The sequence below is a fragment of the Protopterus annectens genome, chromosome 3.part0, assembly GCF_019279795.1.
Source record: "Protopterus annectens isolate FY-2018-M chromosome 3.part0, PAN1.0, whole genome shotgun sequence".
Classification (NCBI taxonomy): domain Eukaryota; kingdom Metazoa; phylum Chordata; order Ceratodontiformes; family Protopteridae; genus Protopterus; species Protopterus annectens.
The window spans coordinates 523,638,091-523,661,085 of record NC_056731.1 but is presented as its reverse complement, the minus strand read 5'-3'; the positions used below and the strand labels follow the sequence as shown (position 1 = coordinate 523,661,085).

The window sequence follows — 22,995 nt, the reverse complement described above, 5'->3', positions numbered from 1 at the left end:
TCTCCCTCAATCAAGATGTGAAACATTACCACTGAATTGTCTAAAACAAACAAAAAAGCCATATTAACAAAACTGCTGAAAAACAGAGCAAAACAGCAGAAAATATATATGTTTTATTGCAGGAGAGCTGCATCCCCTAAATATTGTGAGATGGGGACTCTGACTCCACAAGCCTGCTCTTTATATATAATACCAACCTTTGAGAAAGCACAAACTCTAAGAAAATGGAAATTTGTAAAAATGTGAATTTCAACTTTTTCCCTCTTCTATGAGCCACATGACCTTACAACAAAGCAAAGCATGTGGGGCAAAGCAAAGTCCAATGTAATAAGATATCAACAATATCTAATTGTGTGATATTTCAGAATCCAATAGAGTATTATTTGGGTAGTGGTGTCATTTTCAGAATTAAGGTTTTAAGTCTGAATGCATGCTATTAGGAGACTAATGACTTATAAATTACAGCATGACAGATTCCAAAAGCACAAATGAAAATAAAACATATTAGAAAAGCAGGAAACCACCTTGTTTTACAACTGCAGTGTCACCTCTCCTGCAAAATGGAATGAATGATTAAGAAGGGTATTGATGGCAGTGAGGGAGTGAGCACAAATTCTTTTACGTTTTTTTGTTGAGATGAAACTTAAAATCAAACTTTTATATTACAATTCAACCTGTTTTGTTTGCATTCTTAATTCTTCCACATCTAGTGTTGATTATTAAACAGTTTTCTGTCATATCCATTATGGAAGGTGTTCTGGAATTCCCTAAGCTTCCCTGCCAGTTGTTAGCACTCAAAACTATGGCAACCATTATTAATTCAGTGAATTCAAGTGGAGATCAATATCCCTCGTTATGCAGTCCAACTGCCAGCCCTGTCAGTGCCGTGCCCACAATTCCACAAGGAGCTCAGAAACACTGACAAGAAAGTAAAGGCCCCCTCAACTGCCTTCTGTCATTTGGATTACCTGCCGCTCTTAAAGCTTATTTATCTTAACAGCAGGGGGCTTTTACTGGGAGGAAGCCTGGAAATGAATAACTTCCACAACTGATTCCCCAGCATCAAAAACGATAAATTCAGATCCACTAGTATTAAAGAAGTTAAAAAACAAAATTCCATAAAATACCAACTCTAGTTTTCTAGCCTTTAACTACTAGTAAAATCACTGCTTACACTGAAAGCCAGAATGTGTCACATATAAATGAACCCTTGAAATTAAAAAAGAAATGGGTTATGTAGCATGCCGGGTGACTAGTCACCCGTGACTAGGATCAGCTGTGACCAACTGTGTCACTGTCCTAGTCTGATGAAGTAAGCATTCACTGTGCCATAACCATTGTGGCAAGAAACAAGGAATTTATAATTCAAAGTTGTAATGTCTTCACTAGGGTAACTAGAAGCTGTAATTTGTTCCCTGGGGTAATTAGAAGTTGTAATTTGTTCATTGGGGTGGAGCACTCATCCAATCCAACCTATTTCAGCTCAGGATGGAGCTGCATTGAGAAGAATGTTTACGTTTATGACTGCAGTCTGAAGAAGATATACATACCACACTGTTATTATACACATAGTTCAGAATGTCAGACTTACTTACGTTTAGCCATTACAATTAAAATACATAGAATCATACATCGGCACACCATTATGCAGACTGGTATTGGCAATGTCTTTAGATTACAGACATTTAGCAGTGGCAACACACAGAAAGATAGTTACATATACGTAACAGTGTTTGCACACAACTGTCAGTACACAGTGAGATCAGTTTAAAGCATACTTATGAATATGGAAGAAGGCAAAACAGAATGCAATACATGTTATGTTGCTGGTAAAATCAGAGCTATTTAGTAGAGAGATAGTTGATTTAAGGAAAATATATAATGGGACTATAGATTAGGTAATTGTGGTTAAGGGACTGGGGTTAATGCTGGTATGAACATAGGAAGTTAACAGTTTATTGTGGAAAGAAGGTGTGAATATAGATTTGTCTAAAGATAGTTTCATTGTAGTGATTAAACCTTACAGTACTTTGGCTAACCAAGCAGGGTGGGTTGTATGAGATTCATGGCCTGGGGTTCACTGTGAAGCAATGACATTTCTATTTTCAAACAGAAGTTTCTTGCACCCTGACCTGAGTGTGTGAGAGTTCACATTTTTAGGAAAGTGAGTAGATATTCACAGAAAACAGGAGCTTGAACAGAAAAGCTGTGATCACAACAATGTAACTTGTTTTGTGGTGTTTGCAAGGCTAGTTCATAGGTGATCAGAGTGATCTGAAACTGTAGGCTGGGCTCCCTGCTGGTAAGGTACCTTGTTAGGAATGGAAGAATGCTAATTTAAACATTTAAAAAGTAGAAATCCTAAAAGAAGGTCTTCATTTCACAAGGAGACAGCTTTTAATAGTACTGAACAGTTACATGATGTGGGGAGGGGAAGGTTCAGATAGTGTCCTGAAACAGCAGGTCCTGTTTGCTGTGGGTTTTGAGGATGAAAATATCTTCTTCGTGATACAAGCAAATATGAATAAGTTGAATCCAAGCTGTGCAAGTAAAATAATCCTGCCAACAGCTGTTCTCCCTTAAGGTGAAATTAAATGTTATTTTTTTTTTCTATTCAGAACACCATCTTTTTAAACACAGCTTCTGTCTGGTCTATCTGGTAATGGGAGTTATGTTTTTTGTCTAGCCACAGATGTAGATATCTGATGGTTTTGGTAATTTGCAGTTTTTGATTTGTTTAAAAGTTGAATGGACCAGTTTGGTGGACCTGATTTGGGTTTTTAATCTGCTCCAGACATCATTGACTTTTATTGATCTGGCGATTTTAAAAATACCCTATGTGTAGCCAGCCTGTTACTGCATGAAATTATTGTTTTCTAGCTCATTGTTATAGTTGTGTGTGAGGGGCTGGATCTGTTTATCACCATGCAGTTTATTTTCTAAAATGTGAGAACAGAAGGGGTAACATGAAGCTTTGCAGGCTGTCTTTTGTTATTTGAGAGTAAATTGAGTGTGACGAGCCTATCTTTAAAGTTCTTTCAGTGGTAAAGCTTTTCTACCACTGAGCTGTGTTATAGCTTTCTCCAGCTGCTTGTAGGGAATCCAGGAAATGGGTGTGGTGTATGGGACAGATAACAGAATTTAAAAAGTAGACTTTTTATGTTTTTGTGGCAAAATGATTTTCACGTTTTGTTGGCCTTGGCATGCTACATGACAAGTTGTGATGGAAACAGGGTATTGAATTTGACTTGACCAAGCATACTGTTAATTACCATCAACATCCACAAAATGCCCTGTCCAGACTTTGTGATCAGCTTTATAGGAACTTAATCGAAGATAGTAAATGTAAGAATCTACTGCTGCTAATAAGGCATGGTTTAATAAACAACTTCTCATTTTTTTTCCCTGTTGCTAAGATGACTGAACAATCTATTTTAATGTCAGATTATTTCAATATGTTGCTGCATATTTATTAAAGTGACATATTCACTGTGAAGACAGTGTTATCCTTTGATGGTGTTCTAAGTTAAAAGACCATTGCAGCATTCACATCACAATATACAGTCAAATTCTGCTATATTATCATCTTTGTCACAAATGTAGAAAGCACTGGTACTTGTATATCCTACCCTTCTCAGCATGCACAAAGCCATTCCTTTATAATCTTTCTTTTGTCTAAGCAGCTGACCTCTGTGGCCACCACTATACTTCCGATATGGCTTCACACAGCATGGGACAGTGTGTAATGCTGACCTATCTCGTCACTCTGTCACGACCGATGATTCTCAGTTTCCATTTTAAGCCATTATTCTTCTTAGCCCTCTCTGCATTCTGCATCATTTAAGCTCTCAGGACCGCCCCCATTTACTACAGAAGGCACAGACATTGTACTCACCACATGCATCATCCGTTGGCAACATCTATGTGCTCTTATGGCTTGTCAGTCTCAGTGGCTTTGTGAGCTAGTCTCAGCTACACACTGTTGCTTCATCGAAGGAAGACTAGACCATGCTTCTAGCTCTTTCTAAGCCAAAAGAATAAAGAGCCATCTAAAGTTATTAAGGCCTATGTTCTGTCAGGTGATAACTTTGAGCAAAAATAGTCATATTGATACCTGAGCTTAACCTTTAACACATCAACCCCCTCCCCATTTCTCTACTTATGTAACAAACATACTGAAAGTACAAAGCCACTGCGCTTTGTAAAGTTAGTATAACTTTTCATACTAGACACATGCCTTCAGCTATCTGTCAATACCATGTTAGTTTATGGCATTCAGCAGACAAATGGGTCAGCCCAGATGTTTCGCCCATCTGCTTTCTACGGAAATCTTCACACATGATCTCTCTCTCTCTCTCTACATCTGTTCCCATACATGCTTGCTGTACCTTCAGACCATAAAACAATACTGCATATTTGCAAAAAAAATCCTTCCATCCTGCCTCTCCTTAATTCTTACTCTTTCAAAAAACACATGTAGCCCTCGGGGGGTCTTCTGCATGCTCATGTCAGACCTGCTGTTACTGCACTGCTCATCTTCCACAACATTTTGCTATTCAGATTTTGACCCTTCGCAATCAGCATCAAAACCCATCTGACTAACTTCTTGTCTTGATTCATATAAACCTCTGTTTATCTCTTTAGTGTTGCATAGTAATCCTAATTACTTTTCCATGTTTCAGTCTACAGCTGTGTCTAGAAGGGCTGTTTCTGCTTACATTTTCTTTGTTCACCATCCCCCAACCATACATTTCATTCCAGATCTTCTTCTTAATGTTGTAACTTTCAGCTTTTCCTGGTTAGGGGTCGCCACAGCGGAACTCTGGTCCGCTAATGATTGGCAGTAGATTTTTATATACCGAGTTGCCAGCCCTGACGCACAACCTTCAACGAAGGTACGCCCATTCATGCATGTCTCCACATAGAAAATGCTTTAGCTGAGAATCGAACAGGACAATGTCTTACTGTGAGGCGACAACGCTACCACAGCACAGTTGATTGTTTTGTGATTCTGTTTGTGCTGCACTTCTAAAGTGCATGTTTTCTATTTTCTATTTTAGACATAATTTCATACATTCTGCAGGAATCCCACCTGTAGCATGCATGCACAACATACAACTGTCATGATCAGCCATGCCATTTAAGGGGCATACATTACTTATCTGACTACAACTTTATTTTGTTTTTATATATATATATATATATATATATATATATATATATATATATATATATATATTTGTATGTCTGTATTTTTTGTTAGGGTGGCTCCATATGGTATTTATGTAGAGAATGGAAATTTGGGTAAGGCAGTGGCAGAACTGCACTATTCTATTTGCCTTTTGAAATACAAGCTATGTGGATTCTTTAATAACTTTCAAAAATTCACAAAAACAAAACAAAAAACAAAACAAACTGCTCCACACCAACTTTATTCTTTTGCTTTAATCGGATCTGCTACCTCAACCATTGCTCTTCATAGGATCTGAAGTACATTAAGAAACACCTTTTTATACAAATGCACACACCAATAAATTCATTAAAAAATTAAGCAATTATTCAATCAATGCGTTAGTTTTTAAAGTATACCAAACACATTTATACACTCAAGTATATAATTTCGACTATTATACAATACTTAAAAATAAACATTTACTTCTTGATTAAGAACTTGAAAAGCCTAGTTGCTGAGCATTTTATAAATAAAACAGGGGGAACAGATGCAATTGTTATCTCTTTTGTGTGTTAGCAAAACTTTATCTCCCCTCAGGGTGGCGATTATTTAAATAAATGACTTGAACTAGAAACCAAATTAATATTAAATTATAAAACATTGTTTCCTAAAGATCTTAATCAAGAAATAAATGTTTGTTTTTAAGTAATGTATAATAATTAAAATTATAAATTCGAGTGTATAAATGTATTTGGTGTACTTTAGAAACTAACATATTGATTGAATAATTGCTTAATTGTTAATGAATTTATTATGTTTTGCATTTGTATAAAAAGGTGTTTTTTTTTTAAATGTACTTCAGATCCTAGGAAGGCGCATGGCCGGGGCACCAGATCAAATTAAATCAAAACAATAAAGTTGGTGTGGAGCAGTTTGTTTTCTTTTTAGCTTTGTTTTTGAGATTATTTAATAAGCCTACCCCTCTGCTATTCATCAACTGCCACGAAATGTTTAACATCCACCAAATGATAGCTAATTTAAGCAGACAGAAGTGCAGTTTAACATATCACCTCAAGTGTTGATCCTCAAAAGTGTGGCATCCCTTTAAGTTATACTACAGTCTCAAGAATTGGAGCCACGTATCCAAAGTGGGAATAGAACTCACAGTCTCAAAGCATCAGATATTGATATCAATATTACAATGAATGACACTGATTCACAGTTACAAGCAGCATCCTATGGCCCTGACATCAGAGTAAATTATACTATGTGTATTATATGCAAAATAAATTACTAGTGGCTGGCTGTGAGTTATGATATGAAAATTATAGCATTAATAAAGTCTGGTGCTAATTGAATCAGATGTCATGCAATCTCAGAAATGGACCTTCAAAGCATGCAATTCCCAGCCTCTCTGATAAACCATAATATATTCTGCAACTGAGATCAGGTTTTCAATTCTGTATACATAAGGAAATAGTCACAGAAGAAACAATTACGTTTTCTTATCAGCTAAAGATCATTTCACTATAACATGGCAACACCCACTTAAGAGCGCTAGGCCATACGTATAATGTTTGGACATAAATGTCTGAGGGTTGCAACCATATCACTGAAATTCTCCCAATATCTTCACTCCATTCTGTAACAGAACACTATACTGGGTATCTGTAGATTATAAAAGCACAAGTGCTATAGACAGTGAACAGAAAATAAATTATACTGAATATTTTCACTATCATTCAAATATCAGAAAAATATAAAAAGCATGTAGTGTAAACAAGGTACGTATTAAAAGAAAACAAAAAAAAACAAAGTGCCCTTAATGTGGATAATCACTTGGAAATAAAAATTAACTAATTAATTAATTCATTCATTCATTAAAATAATCTACATTTTTCAATTAATTTAAACGCAGTGACATTCAAGTATTTAGCAATTGACAGCTGACACCAGGAACTCAGGTCTATGTGAGTTTGTTGACTACTTATGATCAAGCAGCCAAATATAAACATGAAAATATCAAAATCCACAACACTAAAGCAGAAAAGTGAATAGATAATCTATTATGCCAAATTGTGGAACAGTGGATATTGGGGAATTGTCACTTTCCTCACTGTAGTGTGATCTCGGAGTTGGTATACATAATTATATTTTTTAATGGAATAACTACAGCAACAGAGTTATCTGAAGCAAATTTAAATTATTAGATGCAAAACAGGAAAGAAGGTTACTTAAAATATCCTAAAAAGAATGCTGCTGTCTTGCATTTTTTTTAAATGGAAAGCTGTGCATGCCAGCTGTACCTTCATTCTAATGCCCTTCAGTCGATGATACCATATCATACTGAACTTCAGTTTAACTGACACCATGCCCCTACTGCAAAGAAAAGATGTCTTTGTTTGGGTTTTCTTATTTTGTTGTTGTGCATGCTGACATTTTCAACCTGATGTTTAGCCAGTCGATGTTATAGACATTATTAGACGCAGCCAGATAGACCCAATGTAAGCTCTGGTGTACAAATGATTTCAGAAGAACAGTATTTTATCCTACTCAAAGGTTCACATCTCATCTGTACAATATAATTGATATTGCTTATCTCTCCAGATAATATACAGCTAAATTCTATAATTCATACACTTTATTAAAAGCAATCTATATTTGTTGAAGACAGCTATATTATATACTTTAAATAAAATAAAATAATAAATGGAAATTAAGTAAAGGTGTGGAAGTGTGTCAGCAAAAGTAACTTCATTGTTATATGAGTAGCTGTCTAGACTTACAGCTTTAATATGCACACTGCCTTTATTTATATATATATATATATATATATATATATATATATATATATATATATATATATATATATATATATATATATATATACATACACACACACACACACACACACACACATATATATATATATATATATATATATATATATATATATATACACACACACACACACACACACACACACATATAGACAGATATATAAGGCCTGATTCCAACTGAATTGCTATTGGTTTAAAAGTGACTTAATGCAGTGTAAGTCTAGCCTAATTCCAAAAGACTTGCTCCCATTGTAAGTGATTTACATGGACATAAACCTCCTTTATAGATAAGCCTTATGCTGGAGTAAGTCACTAAGTGTGCATGTGAGTGTGTGTATGTGTTCATGAGTGTGTCTTTGCATGTGTTTGTGCCTTTGTGGAGGTTAAAGGGGCAGCAGCACAAATGCATGCTGCTACAAATCTGAGTGAAATTTCAAGCTGCATCACTCCTTACAAATTTATCTCAACTAAGTATACCAGATATACTTCTCAGAAAACAGCATCACTTGCTTATATTGAAAAAAAAAACAGATGCATGTATTTTAGAATTATTCCAGTAAAATAGTGTTAGCAAATCAATTTTGCTGCACATTTTCTGTGCTAATGGCATTATTGTATGTTAAAGGGGTATTTATTTCTGCATAAAAAAGACATCACGGCTGCATTAGTCAAAAACCTTATAAACTTTTTTAATAGAATAATTACAGCAACAAAAATATTGGAAGTAAATGTAAACAGAAGCAAAACATGGAAAAATGTTACTTAAAATATTTTGAAAATAATGCTGCAGTCTACATTTTTTAATACGGAAAGCTCTAAGAAAAAATAAAACTTTGGTTTAACTGGCACTTGACATGTGAATCTGTTCTGCCTGCACAAGAACATATAAACTACTGAGTAAGTGAACCGAATAACTATAGGGAGTCACTGATGTATATACTAAGTAGTCCGAGTGGAGGAGAAGCAGTCAGGCAGTTATCATCTGCTGGAGAGATTGCTTCCACCCTTTAAGGAACTGTGACTGAACAGCTGGCCATAAACTGGCTTGTTTACCTTGAAGCACAAAGATGTGCAATCTGCTGATGAATATTCAATACTGTTCCAAGCAAATCCCTGCAAGATGTAATTAGCTACGAATAACAGAACAGTGCAGACACGCAAAATGCAGAGATTTAAGCTATTAGTAGCTATAGAAGCAGAAAGGTTACCTGTTCCACCCACACTGAGAAAAACGAAGACAAATGGGGCACTTACCCGTGATCAAAATTAGAGTAGATAAGCAAGCTAAAGTTGTGATGTCAAGGTTAAGGCTCTGCAGGTTTAATGAGAAATTGACAATGGAGTCCAACCACTCCCCAAATCCACGAAGGCACTGAAGTCTGTGTAAAACAATTCCATTACAGAACACAAGCTTATCTTCTGAAAGAATAGATCTGTAAAAAGAAACACTCATTTTACTGCTACACTCTACTTTGCATGCTACAATCCTGCAAAAGCATGTTTACAATTAAAGTAATTATGAATCCTGCAAAGGTCTGTATATATAATATTACACAAATAGGAAAATTAATTTAACTTTCTTACTAATTGTACTTTAGCAACATATCACTCACTGAGCAACTTTATTAAAGAGAAATAAAGCGATGTCAGAAGGAGCATCTGATGTGGAGTCGCCAATGTAATTTGTAAGCACATGAAAAGCTATTGAAGACAGATATCTTTTTACACCGTGGCAAATAAGACAGACTAATGAAAAAGACTTCATAGTACAGACAGAATGCTGTCATTTTTAGGTCCCCATCATCCCTGGGATGGTGAGGATGTACCATCTATAATACAAACAATTGGCTTAGCATTCACTAATGTCACAATACTGGACAATCATCACCAACACCATGCGTGCACAGCTTCCTGGTGATGTTACATGCATATTTATTAAAACCAGTATCTCCCCTCCCTTAAATCAGCATATGTCCAGTCATACTTCTGTAGTAAATGGTCAAGTTTGATACAGGGACATTTCACTATACAGTGAGTTCCACAAACAGTACTGTCAGACACATGGCCTTACTGCAACAGTATCACAAGAAGAGGCCATTGTGTCATCCCTCATGGAAGAGTGAGACAGAGACACTGTGTGTGAATCAAAAAACTGTGTTCCAGTTGGTTCTTTTGCTACTTTGCTAGTTAGACGATACAGTTCTTAAAACAGATTAAAATAGTATTCTCTTACTGTCAGACATTATATAACTGCTTGATTTCTTTCTTGGGGACAGGAAAAAAAAAAAGCAAACATCTGCCTTGAACTGTTGTCTTCCCTAAGGCATTGCAGGCATGTGTTAAAACAGTTAAAGCATGTGGTGAGGTAGAGTAGTCAAACAACATTGATGGGTTAGCGTCTTGGTTCACAGACAAAACAAAGCAAAACATCCCGACAAGACACTATCCATTATTGCTTGTTTTGGCCCTTTTATTTGTCTTAAATTCACTTGCAATGCTGGCAAATCACAGTCAGGAGTACTTCACTGATGAGTAGTCTGTGTATAATAAATGCTGTTTATACATTGCAAGTCTCAACTTAAGTGATTTAGGTTAGCTCAGTGGCAAGATATTAAAATGTATTTCCTTAAAAATAATGTTGATCACAAAAACTGTGTTTTCAAAATATTAATTCTAAGGTCACTTCACCTTAGGGTAAGAGCAAAAGTTGACAGTGATGACCTCATTTCAGCAGCATGTATTGTTGAAATAAAAAATATGGTCACATCAAAGTAAAGTACTCGCTACAAATACCATTTTAATTAGTGAAGACCCAATTAAAACTCATGTTCCATGCCCAACAGTTGTAATGTTATGTGACGCTGAAGACTAGTCCTCCAAGCTGAAAGAATTACTGTTATTCTTATGCTTATAACACCTGTGTAATCACTATTTCCCTCCAAGTAAGTGGATTATTGTCAAAAATGTTATGTAGGTGCACGAGTGTGTCCATTAACAAAAAAAAAAAAAACACAAGAGAATCTTAACACAGCTATGAAAATGTAGAAATTTGTCTTTTACATTCAGCTGTGTTTTCTTTTCACAGTACTGATATGACATGAAAGTAGACCTATTAAAAATAACTGGCGCTTGCATGCTCAAACTGCAAGTGACTGCATGTTTAAATGTTGACACGTGAGTAGCTTGAGTTCAGACTTTTAAGTGTTTAAAGGTAAAGGGCTACTGATTACATATTTTAAAAAGAAAAAAGACATGGGCATTTAGAACTACCATACACCAGATGTCCTTAAAGGGTCATTTGCATATAGCCCATGTGCCTCTAATCATACCTCTCAGCCTCTTAGAAGAAGAAATCTGGACAAAGCCATAAATAAAAGTGTGGCAAAGCAGTAAAAATAGGGACAAGTTTTAAATATTGCTCTCACAAACTTAGAAAGTTGACAGAATAAACAGGTTTTGCATTAGCATTATTTTTCTGAAGGATATGAATTCTGAAACTCAAATACCTGTCATTTTTTCTAACTTCATTCTTTAATGATTTGCCGCTAATTTGCCAAAAAAAAAAATAAAACACAATTTTATGAAAAATGGGCCAAAAACATGAGACACAAATATGGACATTCTGTGAAAATCTGTACAGTTGAGAGGTATGATTATAATACAAGATGTTTAAGGACTCACAGAGTGGAAACTCTAGCTTGGCTAGATTTTTCTTTTAGTTTTTACTGTCTGGTTTGTCCGTGTGACCTTTTTACTCATTGTTTTATATTTTAAAAGTTAGATAGAAATTCACTTCCTTCACACTTTTTTACCCTGACAAGTCCCCTTAGATGGTTATTAAAACGCAATCCATAATTAGCAAGTGCATATTAGTGTAGAATTAGTGTGGAGCTTAAATGACTGTGGGAACTCATCCAGCTATATACACAGGAAATACCTGCAAAATGAGGTAAATTACAGACTGAAGAGGATATGAAGAAATATTTCAAAATATTACAAATATGCAAAATGATATGGTTATAATCTACAAATAAATGCATACTTACAAGGCATTATCAACATTTCACTACATTGTTTTTATGAACATTGCATCGTCTCCATTCATTCCACAAGTTTGTACCTTAACTTTTTGCCTAATCATAATATTTGTAACATACTACAATTTCTCTGTATCCTACATGTATTGCTATCTCTTACATTAGTATCCATGTCATATAATGGCATTATTCAGGCTTTTTTTCCTTTCTGCTATTTGTGTAATCTCCCACACCTTTTAAAATGGTCCATGTGGATCAGTGCTCTACCCCCTCTACCTTGGTTAACAAAGATTAAATAAAATAAGTAAATAAAATAAATAGGTGGTGGTGCTGTGGTAGCGTTGTCGCCTCACACTTAGACGTTGCCCGTTCGATTCTCAGTTAGAGCGTCTTCTGTGTGGCGACATGCGTGAATGGGCGTTCCTTCGTTGAAGATTGTGCGTTAGGCCCGGCAAGCCAGCACGTAAAAATCTACTGTCAATCATTAGCAGACCGGAGTTCCGCTGTGGCGACCCCTAACCGGGAAAAGCCGAAAGACACAAACAAACAAAGTAAATAAAATAAATAAATAAATAAAATAGGTAATTAATTCCTTACTCAGGAGGAAAGTTTACAAAAAAGAAAATAAAAAGCATTTGATAAAAACAGCTTGCATGAAGCTCAAAAATAATAGCTATCACATTCATAAAGACATCTAAAAGTCTTTCAAAAAGAAAACTGTTTTAGCAATAGTTAAAACTGTGAAATCTATTAAAAGTTGCATACTCGTGGGAAGGGGACAGAAAGACTGAAGTAATGTTGTCTAACACGTGTCTCTACCAACACATCATCAGAGGGATAGCTGATGCCTTATTTTCTCTGTGTCATAGCAATCTGACTGTTTGTACAACAGCTGCTATCATGTAAGAGTCTGCATTGCAAAACAGTTGCTTCATTTACAGAAATTCCATTATACATAGCAAGACCTGCTGCACATTCTACAACCATTAGTTTCTTTTTTTACTATCACTATCTATTTTTAGTCTGAGACAATATTTTCCTAATCAGTTTGGCCAAATGCTAGAACTCCATTATATTAAACAGTACCATTCTGCAGCTACATAATCAACAAACCTTGCCCCTTGTACAAATGGACAAAGAAGTATGCTTCCTTTTGCTTCTTTTTTTTTTTTGTTTCCAACATTTTGCCCCTGCTGCCTGCCCAATATCAGACACTCGCTCTCTCTCACTCTCTGCTAGTCTGTCCATTCATTCCCTATTGGTTGAGAGCCGACCAAGAAGGGTTGCCATTCAAACAGGGGTGTAACAAGCAAATTCCATTTTGTACTTAAGCTCTTGTTACCCCCCCTTAGACACCTATCACTTAAAAATTGACACATCTCTCAAAATGCTGCCCCCCCAAGCACTTAATACATGTAAGTAACATTTTCAGCTGTTTCCCCCTAAAATTATTAAAAATATTGTTTTTATATTAACAATATTGCACCTGTTGTTAAAGGCCTGAAAAAAGACACGTTGATATGATGCTCAGAAAAAATGTACTACACTCTGGCATCTAGGCATCTATCATGTGTGGTTTAAATGTTGTTCCGTTTTCTCCCCATCCCTAACCTGTTGGACACACAGTGAGGTGCTGGGGAGGGGTCTTCAATTTGCTGTCTGTGTAGGACATCCCCTCACTTCTGCAATGGGCTTTCCCTCCAAGAAAACCTATACCTCCCTCCATGGCATAAACAGTGGTCTCTCCAGTCTCCACCAGGGGGACTACACTGCCCTGTGTAATTCTGAAGGCATACATCTAGTGGAAGAAGTGAGTGGGCAACTCCCCTTCATCTTGCCCCTCCCTGCAAGGCTCTTCCAGTGCTGGGCCACTAATCAAACCATGGTCATCTGAGTCACAGCCCCTTCGTACCATGGTGCCAGGCTGACCTGTTGCTGTATAGTAGGAAGATGGGTATACCATATTAAAGATGTGACAAAAGCAGTGATCTTTTATAAACTTTAATTCTGAAATTATCTTTTTTTAAAATGTTTATCTTCTGCGCATACAGTAGCTAGATTCATGAAGCTGACCTGTTGGTTTCACAGAGGCTTGCTCTGGGACTGTGTATAATAATGACAACAAAGCAGAAGATGTCAAGGTGAGCCACCCCAAACATGTAGAATCTGTCACTGGGCAGTATGTGGTTGGTGTTGTATGCTAACCTGACCACCGTCACTGATGATGCAAGTTGTAGTTGTTAAACGATTCTTATAAACCTTATCAGCATGTGCCTTGGGCATCAGCATCTGGGCAAAGTAGTGTCCCACTAAGAAATGTGGGTCATGAAAGGAAGAGTTACAAGGTCCAGTGACATGCGGGGTAGAGCTCAGTTGGTAAGGAATTAATCACTGGCCTGAAAGCTAAAGAATGGAAAGGCTGAATGCTGTATTGTCACTGCAGAGATCACACATGGTAGCAAAACTAGTGCTTAGTAATGCAACTAGTTGGCTGTGCAGTGGATGGAGGGCATTAATCACAGTTACAACATATGGGAGGGTGCTGAAAGCCAAACATCACAAGGACATGGATGGAGGCTGTTGGCTCTGATCATTACCAGGCTGCGAGTACGATGTGCAAAAACATTTCCAGATGGGATCTTGGAGTCTGAAGAGAAAATCTAATTGCTAAGAGAATACATAAGGATACATTGGTTGCTTTGGCTTCTGACAGGAATTATTAGTGAGATGTTGGAGGTGGTCTCTGCTCTCAGGCAAGCTGTGAAGAGGGCCATGCTGTTCTCAGCTGAAAGTCCATACCTCCAACTACTTTTTTTTTCAGTGTACACCAGTGATCACAGAATGAGCAATCCACGTTAGGGGATGGGCTACCTCACAGCATGGACTTTCTAATTCACAGGACGGGTGTCTTACCTCACAGCACAGGCATTTTACCTCACAGCATGGGCACTCTGTCTCTTAAAATTAATCACAAACAGCTGCTGCATACATATAAATGTACCTTACACGTGGTTACTGCAGCATTAACTGTCACCTATGAAAACTAAGGTAGGGGATATTCACATAACTTTCTGTCCTGAGCAATATATCTCGCACAAGGCCACTGCAAGAATGGTCAAGAACCATCACCTCTTTGTAACAAATGTGGTATGTTGAGGGAGAGTACTGATAGAGTAACAGTAAAATGAATTGACAAGGAAGTTAGGGGTGCTATAAAAGACAGAGATGGATCAGATGAAAGCAAATAAAAAAAACGAAGACAATTTTCTCTCTTCCCATACCGGTCTTCTGCAAGGAGCTTTAAATGACAGATAAGGCACTCAATACGTAGTCAGGGAAGAAGACTGTGTTGTAGAAAGGACTATCATAGAAGATGAGGATTTAACTGAAGAAAACACTCTGGTACTCTGATGCAGGAGGTTGGGTAGCAACAGTGTATTGTGCTGGGGAAATGAAATAATACAAGGTGCACAACAACAGGAGAAACAGACAGCCTTTTTATTTTCAATATTACATTATTGCTTATATTTTTTACTTTATAGAAAAGGGTGAAGGTTGATGGTCAAAAAAACAGGACAGATTGAATGCAGGCATGTCTTAAACAGTGATTAAGCAATCTAAATTATTTCTGGAAAAGAGAAACCACTGGGCTTTTCAACATGCATGGTACATTGCATTCAAATAGCTGAAGTAGAAACCACCACACTAGCAGCGTCATATTACATTACTTTGTCTTTCAATGCTACATGATATGTCAGGGGACCGCAACAATGGAGGGCTGCATAGACTTGGTAGTCTGACAACTTTCACTTGTTATCTTTTTTTACATTTACAATAGCACTTTGTTACCAAGGTAACAAAACAAAGGGGGGGGGGCTTAATTCCCGGGATCTAATCCACAATGGCTGCATGTCCATAAGCTGCAACACAAGTCTATGTTTGTGGATCAACCTGCTAGTCATAGTACTCAATGAATCGGGGACTAATTCAACAATAATCAGGGACAATCAGAAACACTTTTAAAATATTAGTACTAATAACTTGATATTGACAGAATAAGAGAACATGAATTAAAATAGATTTTCTGAAGTAAAAGAAGTCTATACTCTAATTATTGTTATTACTTACTTAAAGCAATTCACCATCTTTATAAAAACTCACCAGTTTTAGGAGGGATTAAAAGGGACAGAGCTAAAATTTGAGTCAAACTCACAGAGAGTTGAGAGGCATTGCAGCTAGTCCAGTGGTGGGGTATTGTGGCCAGTTCTGTAGGACATAGGGATAAAGTCTTGACTGTCCCTCAGGGAACCCAGAGATGATCAGCAGGTCCAGGAATTGGAGGAAGTGGCTAAAAGGGAGAGACAGAGACCCCACAGTAGGTGCTAACAGCTGTTGTGAAAAGGGACCATTTTTGCAACTGTAGAAAATGCAGTTCAAGTCATATTAACCACAATAGGGACAGAACTCCTTATCAGCTGATATTCATATCTATGAATCTCATGGTGTTATCACTAATGCTAATTAGCGCATTTTTGTGATAATCATCTCTGGTATCCCATGCATCGCACTCACACTGACACCCCCCTTATTTATTGTCATTCACACACACACACACACACACACACACACACACACACACACACACACACACACACACACACACTTACTGACTTACCTCTTACCTGTCCCTTAGAGGACAGAAAGTCCCTGACGTATCTTCTTATTTTTGCCCCTGACCTCATAAATCACAGATCTTACAGTCAGTTAATAATGGCAGACATTAGATTGGCATTCTTCTTATTGTTCATAAAAGTGATCCTAGTAGTCTTCCTCTATTAACGTTTTAAGTAACTCCAGATAATTGTTTAAAAACTCTTCCTGGTGTCATCTAGTCTTCCTATTCTTATCAGATATTTCCAGGGGGACAGCAAATTTCTAATTAGCAAACACCACTACCCCAGAATGTCTCATTAGCATGTAGCTCAGATGAAAAGATGGCACACTGCAATGATCGAAGGATCACTGCAGTGGGCCTGTCTCTGAATCAGAAGCAACAGCTCATTTTGGGGCTTACTGCTAATGGCGGCCCTTTCTGAATAAGTCTCAAAATCTTTCACTTTCTGTGAAAGCTAGCAAGTTCTTCTTTTGGAAAACTATGACTTTAGCAATTTTTGTTATCATTTAGCACAGTTCAATGAACTGTGTTTTGTCAAACTGCACCACACCAATTTATCAGCAAAACTAAGTCCGTTTACATGACTGCTTTTAATAACTTATAGCATCAAAGCATTTTCAAAAATACAGTGATGATTAAAATGCCATGTTCCACAACAAAATCTTATAGACACACCGCGTACATTTCATTTTTTAGGTCTTTTTGGAATTAATAAATTGACAAGAAATTGCAAACTAAACAGCAACAATTTTGTTTAACAGCATATATGCAGAGTGTACATGGGGCTGTTTTCATTAACAGAATTAGTCTGGTATGCTCTGCCTTGTGTTCCATTTTTCTGCACTGTCAAGTTCCAGTTTAGCAGTTTTAAGTACTAAATATTAAGAAACTAAATGGCATCTATATGTACTTACTCCACTCATGGAAGAATATTCCCCAACTAACTACAAAATGTTTTACATTGCACTAAACACAGTCTCATGATGTATTTGTCTCAACTTGGATAACTGAAGAAGAGTTGAAAGTTGATCATTTCATACAAGTACTAACCCTGCAGGTCCTAGGCCTTCAGAATGCCAAAACCATAAATACCAGACAAATATCACAATAAACAAACAATCAGCTTTTCATACAGCTCCAGCCATATGGAGCTGTTCTATGGATTTTCACTGTACAGAGTACAGCCTTACATGTTAAGCATGCCCAGAATCCCCTGCCACTTAGATTTTGTGATCCTGCTTTTCAGAATGGTTGGTGAACCAGGGCACAGGAATGCCAAGAGGAGAATTCCATCTATTTCTCTTGTTCTGTGCCCTAGGACATGTAATAACATGTGCATGCATTTCCCATGCTATGCTTGCAACCCCATGGCTTACTGACCACTAACCACAAACAACCTCCCAAAGAAGCTAAGGAGCTGCACATGTGTTGTGGTATGCATTCATCTTTTTTTGGTCAATAAGTCAGTAGCATGTCTTCTTCTTGATAAACTCACTCAGTGAACAACCTTAGTCAGTATCTATAAATGCCTAACTACTCATTTAAGCCAACCTTCAGAGTAATACAATGTTTACTAAACGTTTAATCTGTTTGTGTATATGTTGTAGGTTATTAAGCTATATCATTTAGAACTGCTTTATATTCCAGAATTAATTCTAATTTCAGATTAATGTTCATCTGATTTTGCTTACCTTTCCTTAACGTTATTGTCATTGTAGTACTAAATACTCAATAATTAAATTATCTCAGCAAACATTGGATTAAAACTTATTACCACATTAAATAATGGAAAAACCTATTTATAAGACATCCACAGTTTATTTATCTCTTTGTTTGTCTTTTACAAGTGGGTGGGTTGGTCCAAGGGCCCTTTTTCAGCAACAATGTAGACAAAGAGGCAGTAAATTGTTAAAAATATCCATTACATATAAACCTTCAATACACATAAAAACAAATTCCTGAATATTTATAGAAGTACTAAATAGGTTTTAAAATCAATTGCTATGAACAAAACATACTAAGCAACTCAAAACTTACAGCATTAACTTTTGCTTGCATATCAGTGTGGTGTGTGTATGTGAGAAATGTAATTGGTAGCAATGAAAAAATTAATACCAATATATGAAAATATATATTTCAGTATAATAAAAAATATACAAAGTTGGTGTGAAGAATCAAATTAAGAAAACTAGGAAAACAAAATCAATGTTGCTGATAAATGGAACATAAAAAAGTTCCAAGATTTGCTAAATACATTGTTTTAAAGGCATTTAAGCAAATTGCATAAATGAAGAGGAAAAATAGAGCTATATATCCTTATAGTTATGGATAATGATCTATAACTATCAAAAATCTCTAAAAAAAAAAAAAGAACAGACAAACTTGCATTTCCTTCTTAAACTGGAGCAGTCTGTTCCTCACCATGTAAATGGCTGTAGTTTGCTAATGTAGGTTTTCTAAATATCTTGTTGGTAACATAAAAGGTGTTCTACGCAGTGACAAGGATTCTTCTACCTTCAACATTTAGCTTATGTCTTAGAGAATGACATGTTATACAATATTTATATATTAATTCATTTAAAATACTTACTGAGGGAATAAAATAATTAACCAGACTACAGACAGCATTTGCCACTGGCAAGGTCCAGTTTATGAGTAATCAAACTTTTCTCATTGTTGTGTATTTTACTTTAACCAGCCCTTACCTGCTAGAAAGTCGAAATATAAACAGTGCCAAAAAAGCAGATTCTATTAAAAGAGTCTGATCTTCTTTTGGGAAGTCATTAAATTCTGGCAGCTTACTCGTCCAGTTCCGGGTGACTTCTAGTGAGGAGGTAAGCAGACCGTAGAACTGCTGCACGTGTTCTGCATCTGTGAGTTCGACAGCAGGTTGATCTGCGCCACAAAACTGCAATGAATACAACATACAAAATGTCTGCTATAAGATGTTAGGCAAAGTTGCTCTACATGAGCATTTTAATTAAAATACTCTCTCAGTAAATTCTGAGCAGAACTGGGAATGTGTCATGTTACAATCTGGGGTTTATGAATAAATAAAATTAAACTTAATGCACTTAAAAACATACTATGTACTTTGGATGAGAATCAGAGGACATTGCAACTTCCCATTTTAGAGTCCTTATAAAATGAAAACATAGAGCATTTCTGCAATGGAAGATGTGTGAAGCCAGAGAAGGCATACGCAGGTCATATCCTCTCCATAATTACTGTGATAATACGTTTTGCTGTTGCCATTGCAGACTTTGGGTTTCTTTAGACTGCCTCTTGGATCATTTATTGAAATATTACCCTTGCCTCGCCATAAAATAAATTCAGGTAAAAAAAACACAAGTGTTGATAGAAGAATCATTCAGAGTTAACAAGCAACAAAGACTGAATCTATAAAGATAGCACTTCTGGCTACTAAATGTATAATTGTTTGATCACATCATTGTTCTTTCTTTAATGAGACACTACGAATGAAGCATAATTATATACATCGTCTCTTCAGCAAATGCATGAATATCTATTAAAACATAACAATGCAGATATCACATACATTTCCATCATGCACTCTGCTGTTGTGTAACACCCTCATAAAAGACATGCTGTATTTCATGTTGTTAAATCCTAGTAAACAATTTTAGTAACTTTTTTATTGTCACTTGGGTTGAAGAACAGTTCTGTACAGTAAATAACACTGCCAAACAGAAAAGCGTAAGCAGGTTCCTAGTATATGTTCCATGAGCCACATTTTCTCTGATAACAGAAACATTACAATGCAGTAACCTTATTTTGCAGCAGTGAATGGCAACTGGGACAAAACATTTCAAATTTCATGTCAAGGGATGATAAACTATATTTTAACTCCCAACTGTCAGCACAAAGCTTAAGCAGTGTGAAGTTAAGTAATATGAAGGGTAGGATTTCTGGATTACTATGGTTCTCTATAGTTTTCAAAAAGTATCCTAACACAAGTGCAGCTGGAGACTGAAGCATGAATTCTTCTCACAATATAAAATATTTCATGTGAGGATTTTTCCTTTCTATTCCCTTACTAAAGGCTAAAGCAATGAAAGTTGTAGTCAACAGACCTTGGCTTCACCCTCACAATGTGCAGATCCATATTACATGACCATAAACATGTCCCTGGTCTATGTGCTGTCTCTGGGTCCATATGATAATATTTATTTCTAGGCACAGTTACTTACCAAAATATTTTTACGCTAGTAGCAGTTAGTGCTACACTGAACTAACTACAAATTGTAGCACTTTTGAGTACTTTATGTGACAAAATACACTTTAGTGCATTAAGAAGTTACCAAGCTTTTTTATACAAATGTGATGATAGCAGTGGATCATGTTTATACACCTGAGAGATACACATGAAGCAGTTAGCTCTGCATGTGAGATTGTTTCCTTGAATGGAAAAGTCATGCTGAGTAGTTATTTCTATACGTGCTTTTCCTTTTTCTACAACAAATGCAAATAATTCTTTAAGGCACTAAATGCCACTCAACTAGTTATATGTTAAACAAAAGATAACCTAAGTTTGCTAATTCAGCACACAAATTATACCAAATAATGAAAAATATAGATAAATGAAAATAGCAGCTGATATTTTGAATTAATCTTGCTACCTTCTCCTGCTCTATTTATGTTAATCTAATAGGCTGACTAACCCATTAGTAGACCTTTTGCAGCCATAACCTAAAGCAGAGGAATATATATATATATATATATATATATATATATATATATATATATATATATATATGTATATATATATATATATATATATGTATATATATATATATATATATATATGTATATATGGGAACACTTTATAATCAATTCTGAAATATCGAATTTCAGAATCCTGAGATTATAAAGCCGAAAGCTCAAAATTCTGAAACCCCAGAAGCGCGAATTTCAAAATCCCAAAGTTCGGAGATGGTGAAGTTGCTCTTCTGGTGTTCAAGTAAGCATTTATGTTTAAGGGTTTTGGTTAGGGGATTTAGTGTGTGTCAGTATGTTTTGTGACTGTGATGTGTGTGTGCGAGGGGAATGTAGCTTGTATGGTGGTGTTTTCGTGTGTTTGTCTGTGTTGTGCGACCTTGGAGTTAGTATATTTAAGTAGGGGGAGTGTGGGGGGCGCAGGAGGGCATGCCTCCCTGCTTGTATGTAGTGTAGGTTTGTGTGTGGGGGTAGGTGTGTGCATGTGTGTGTGGTGTATGGTTAGTGTAGGCTTCGCAATTTTGAAATTTGTGCTTCTGAGGTTTCGGGATTTTAAGGTTTCGGCTTTATGATCTCGAGATTCTGAAATTCGATATTTCAGGATTTTGGGATTATAAAGTGAACCTATACATATATATATATATATATATATATATATATATATATATATATATATAAACACACACATACAAATACTCTAAACTACTATTATACATAGTCTGCTATAGCTTTAGCCTTTACAATATGTACTTCAGTCAGCAAATAGCACATCTAATTACAGTGAAAGCTTTTTGCATTTCTGTCCCATCTTTCCTCACAGGATGTAATTACTGACATAATTTTAGTTTCAAAATCCAAGGAGAAACTGTAGAGAAATGGTTAACATTTCAACACCTGTTCAACAAGGAAATGCTTTTTTTATAGGTAAAGTATTACAGAGCACAAAATCTACAATGTTTTGTATAAATAAAGAACAAAGCAATAACCTGCTGACAAATGAATATGAAAAGACCCTCGGTACCTACCCTAGAATAATTGAGGTCACTGGATATGGAGTCTGTGAATGCTCGTACCAGGGCACTGATGAGACTAACAGGAGGAGAGGGCGGGGAGACATGAGAAGGCTCCTGCTGCAAAGGGCTCCTTGGTTTGGAAGGCAATCGACCTCGTCTTCCTTTTAAACTATCAGTACGGACCACTATCAGATTAAAAAAATAAGGAAGAAAGGTAAGAATGAGAAGCCCGGATTGTAAACAGATGCAAGTAATAACACTGGGGGTTATTAATAAATAGATTGATCATTGTGATTAACAAAAAAAAGTCTAACAGGAAAAATAAATTAAAAGAATGCATATACAACACACCAAATTAACAGCTCTACTTTAAAGGACTGTTAGTGATTCTAGTAAGAAATTATGTTTTTTTGCGTGTCCCGTATACCAATTTTTATGCACATAATATAACATTTCCATCCAAGACAAAACTTCTGAAATCCATACATTGCACTATTGATTCAGGGTAGCACGTGCTTCC

General features: G+C 36.1%; 1 protein-coding gene across 3 annotated transcripts in view; it reads right to left on the bottom strand.

Moving 5' to 3' along the window:
* NR4A3 (nuclear receptor subfamily 4 group A member 3) overlaps positions 1-22,995 on the bottom strand; it is a 47,792-nt gene that overhangs the window by 4,673 nt on the left and 20,124 nt on the right. For 2 of the 3 annotated variants that reach the window (XM_044064936.1, XM_044064935.1), the window contains 3 exons: positions 22,488-22,660; positions 19,431-19,633; positions 9,268-9,446 (listed from right to left, as the gene is read on the bottom strand). In XM_044064936.1, the coding sequence (XP_043920871.1) occupies positions 9,268-9,446; positions 19,431-19,633; positions 22,488-22,660 (555 nt within the window). Of the gene's footprint in view, positions 1-9,267; positions 9,447-19,430; positions 19,634-22,487; positions 22,661-22,995 lie in introns of those variants that run through there. The other variant, XR_006363977.1, reaches the window with a different exon arrangement.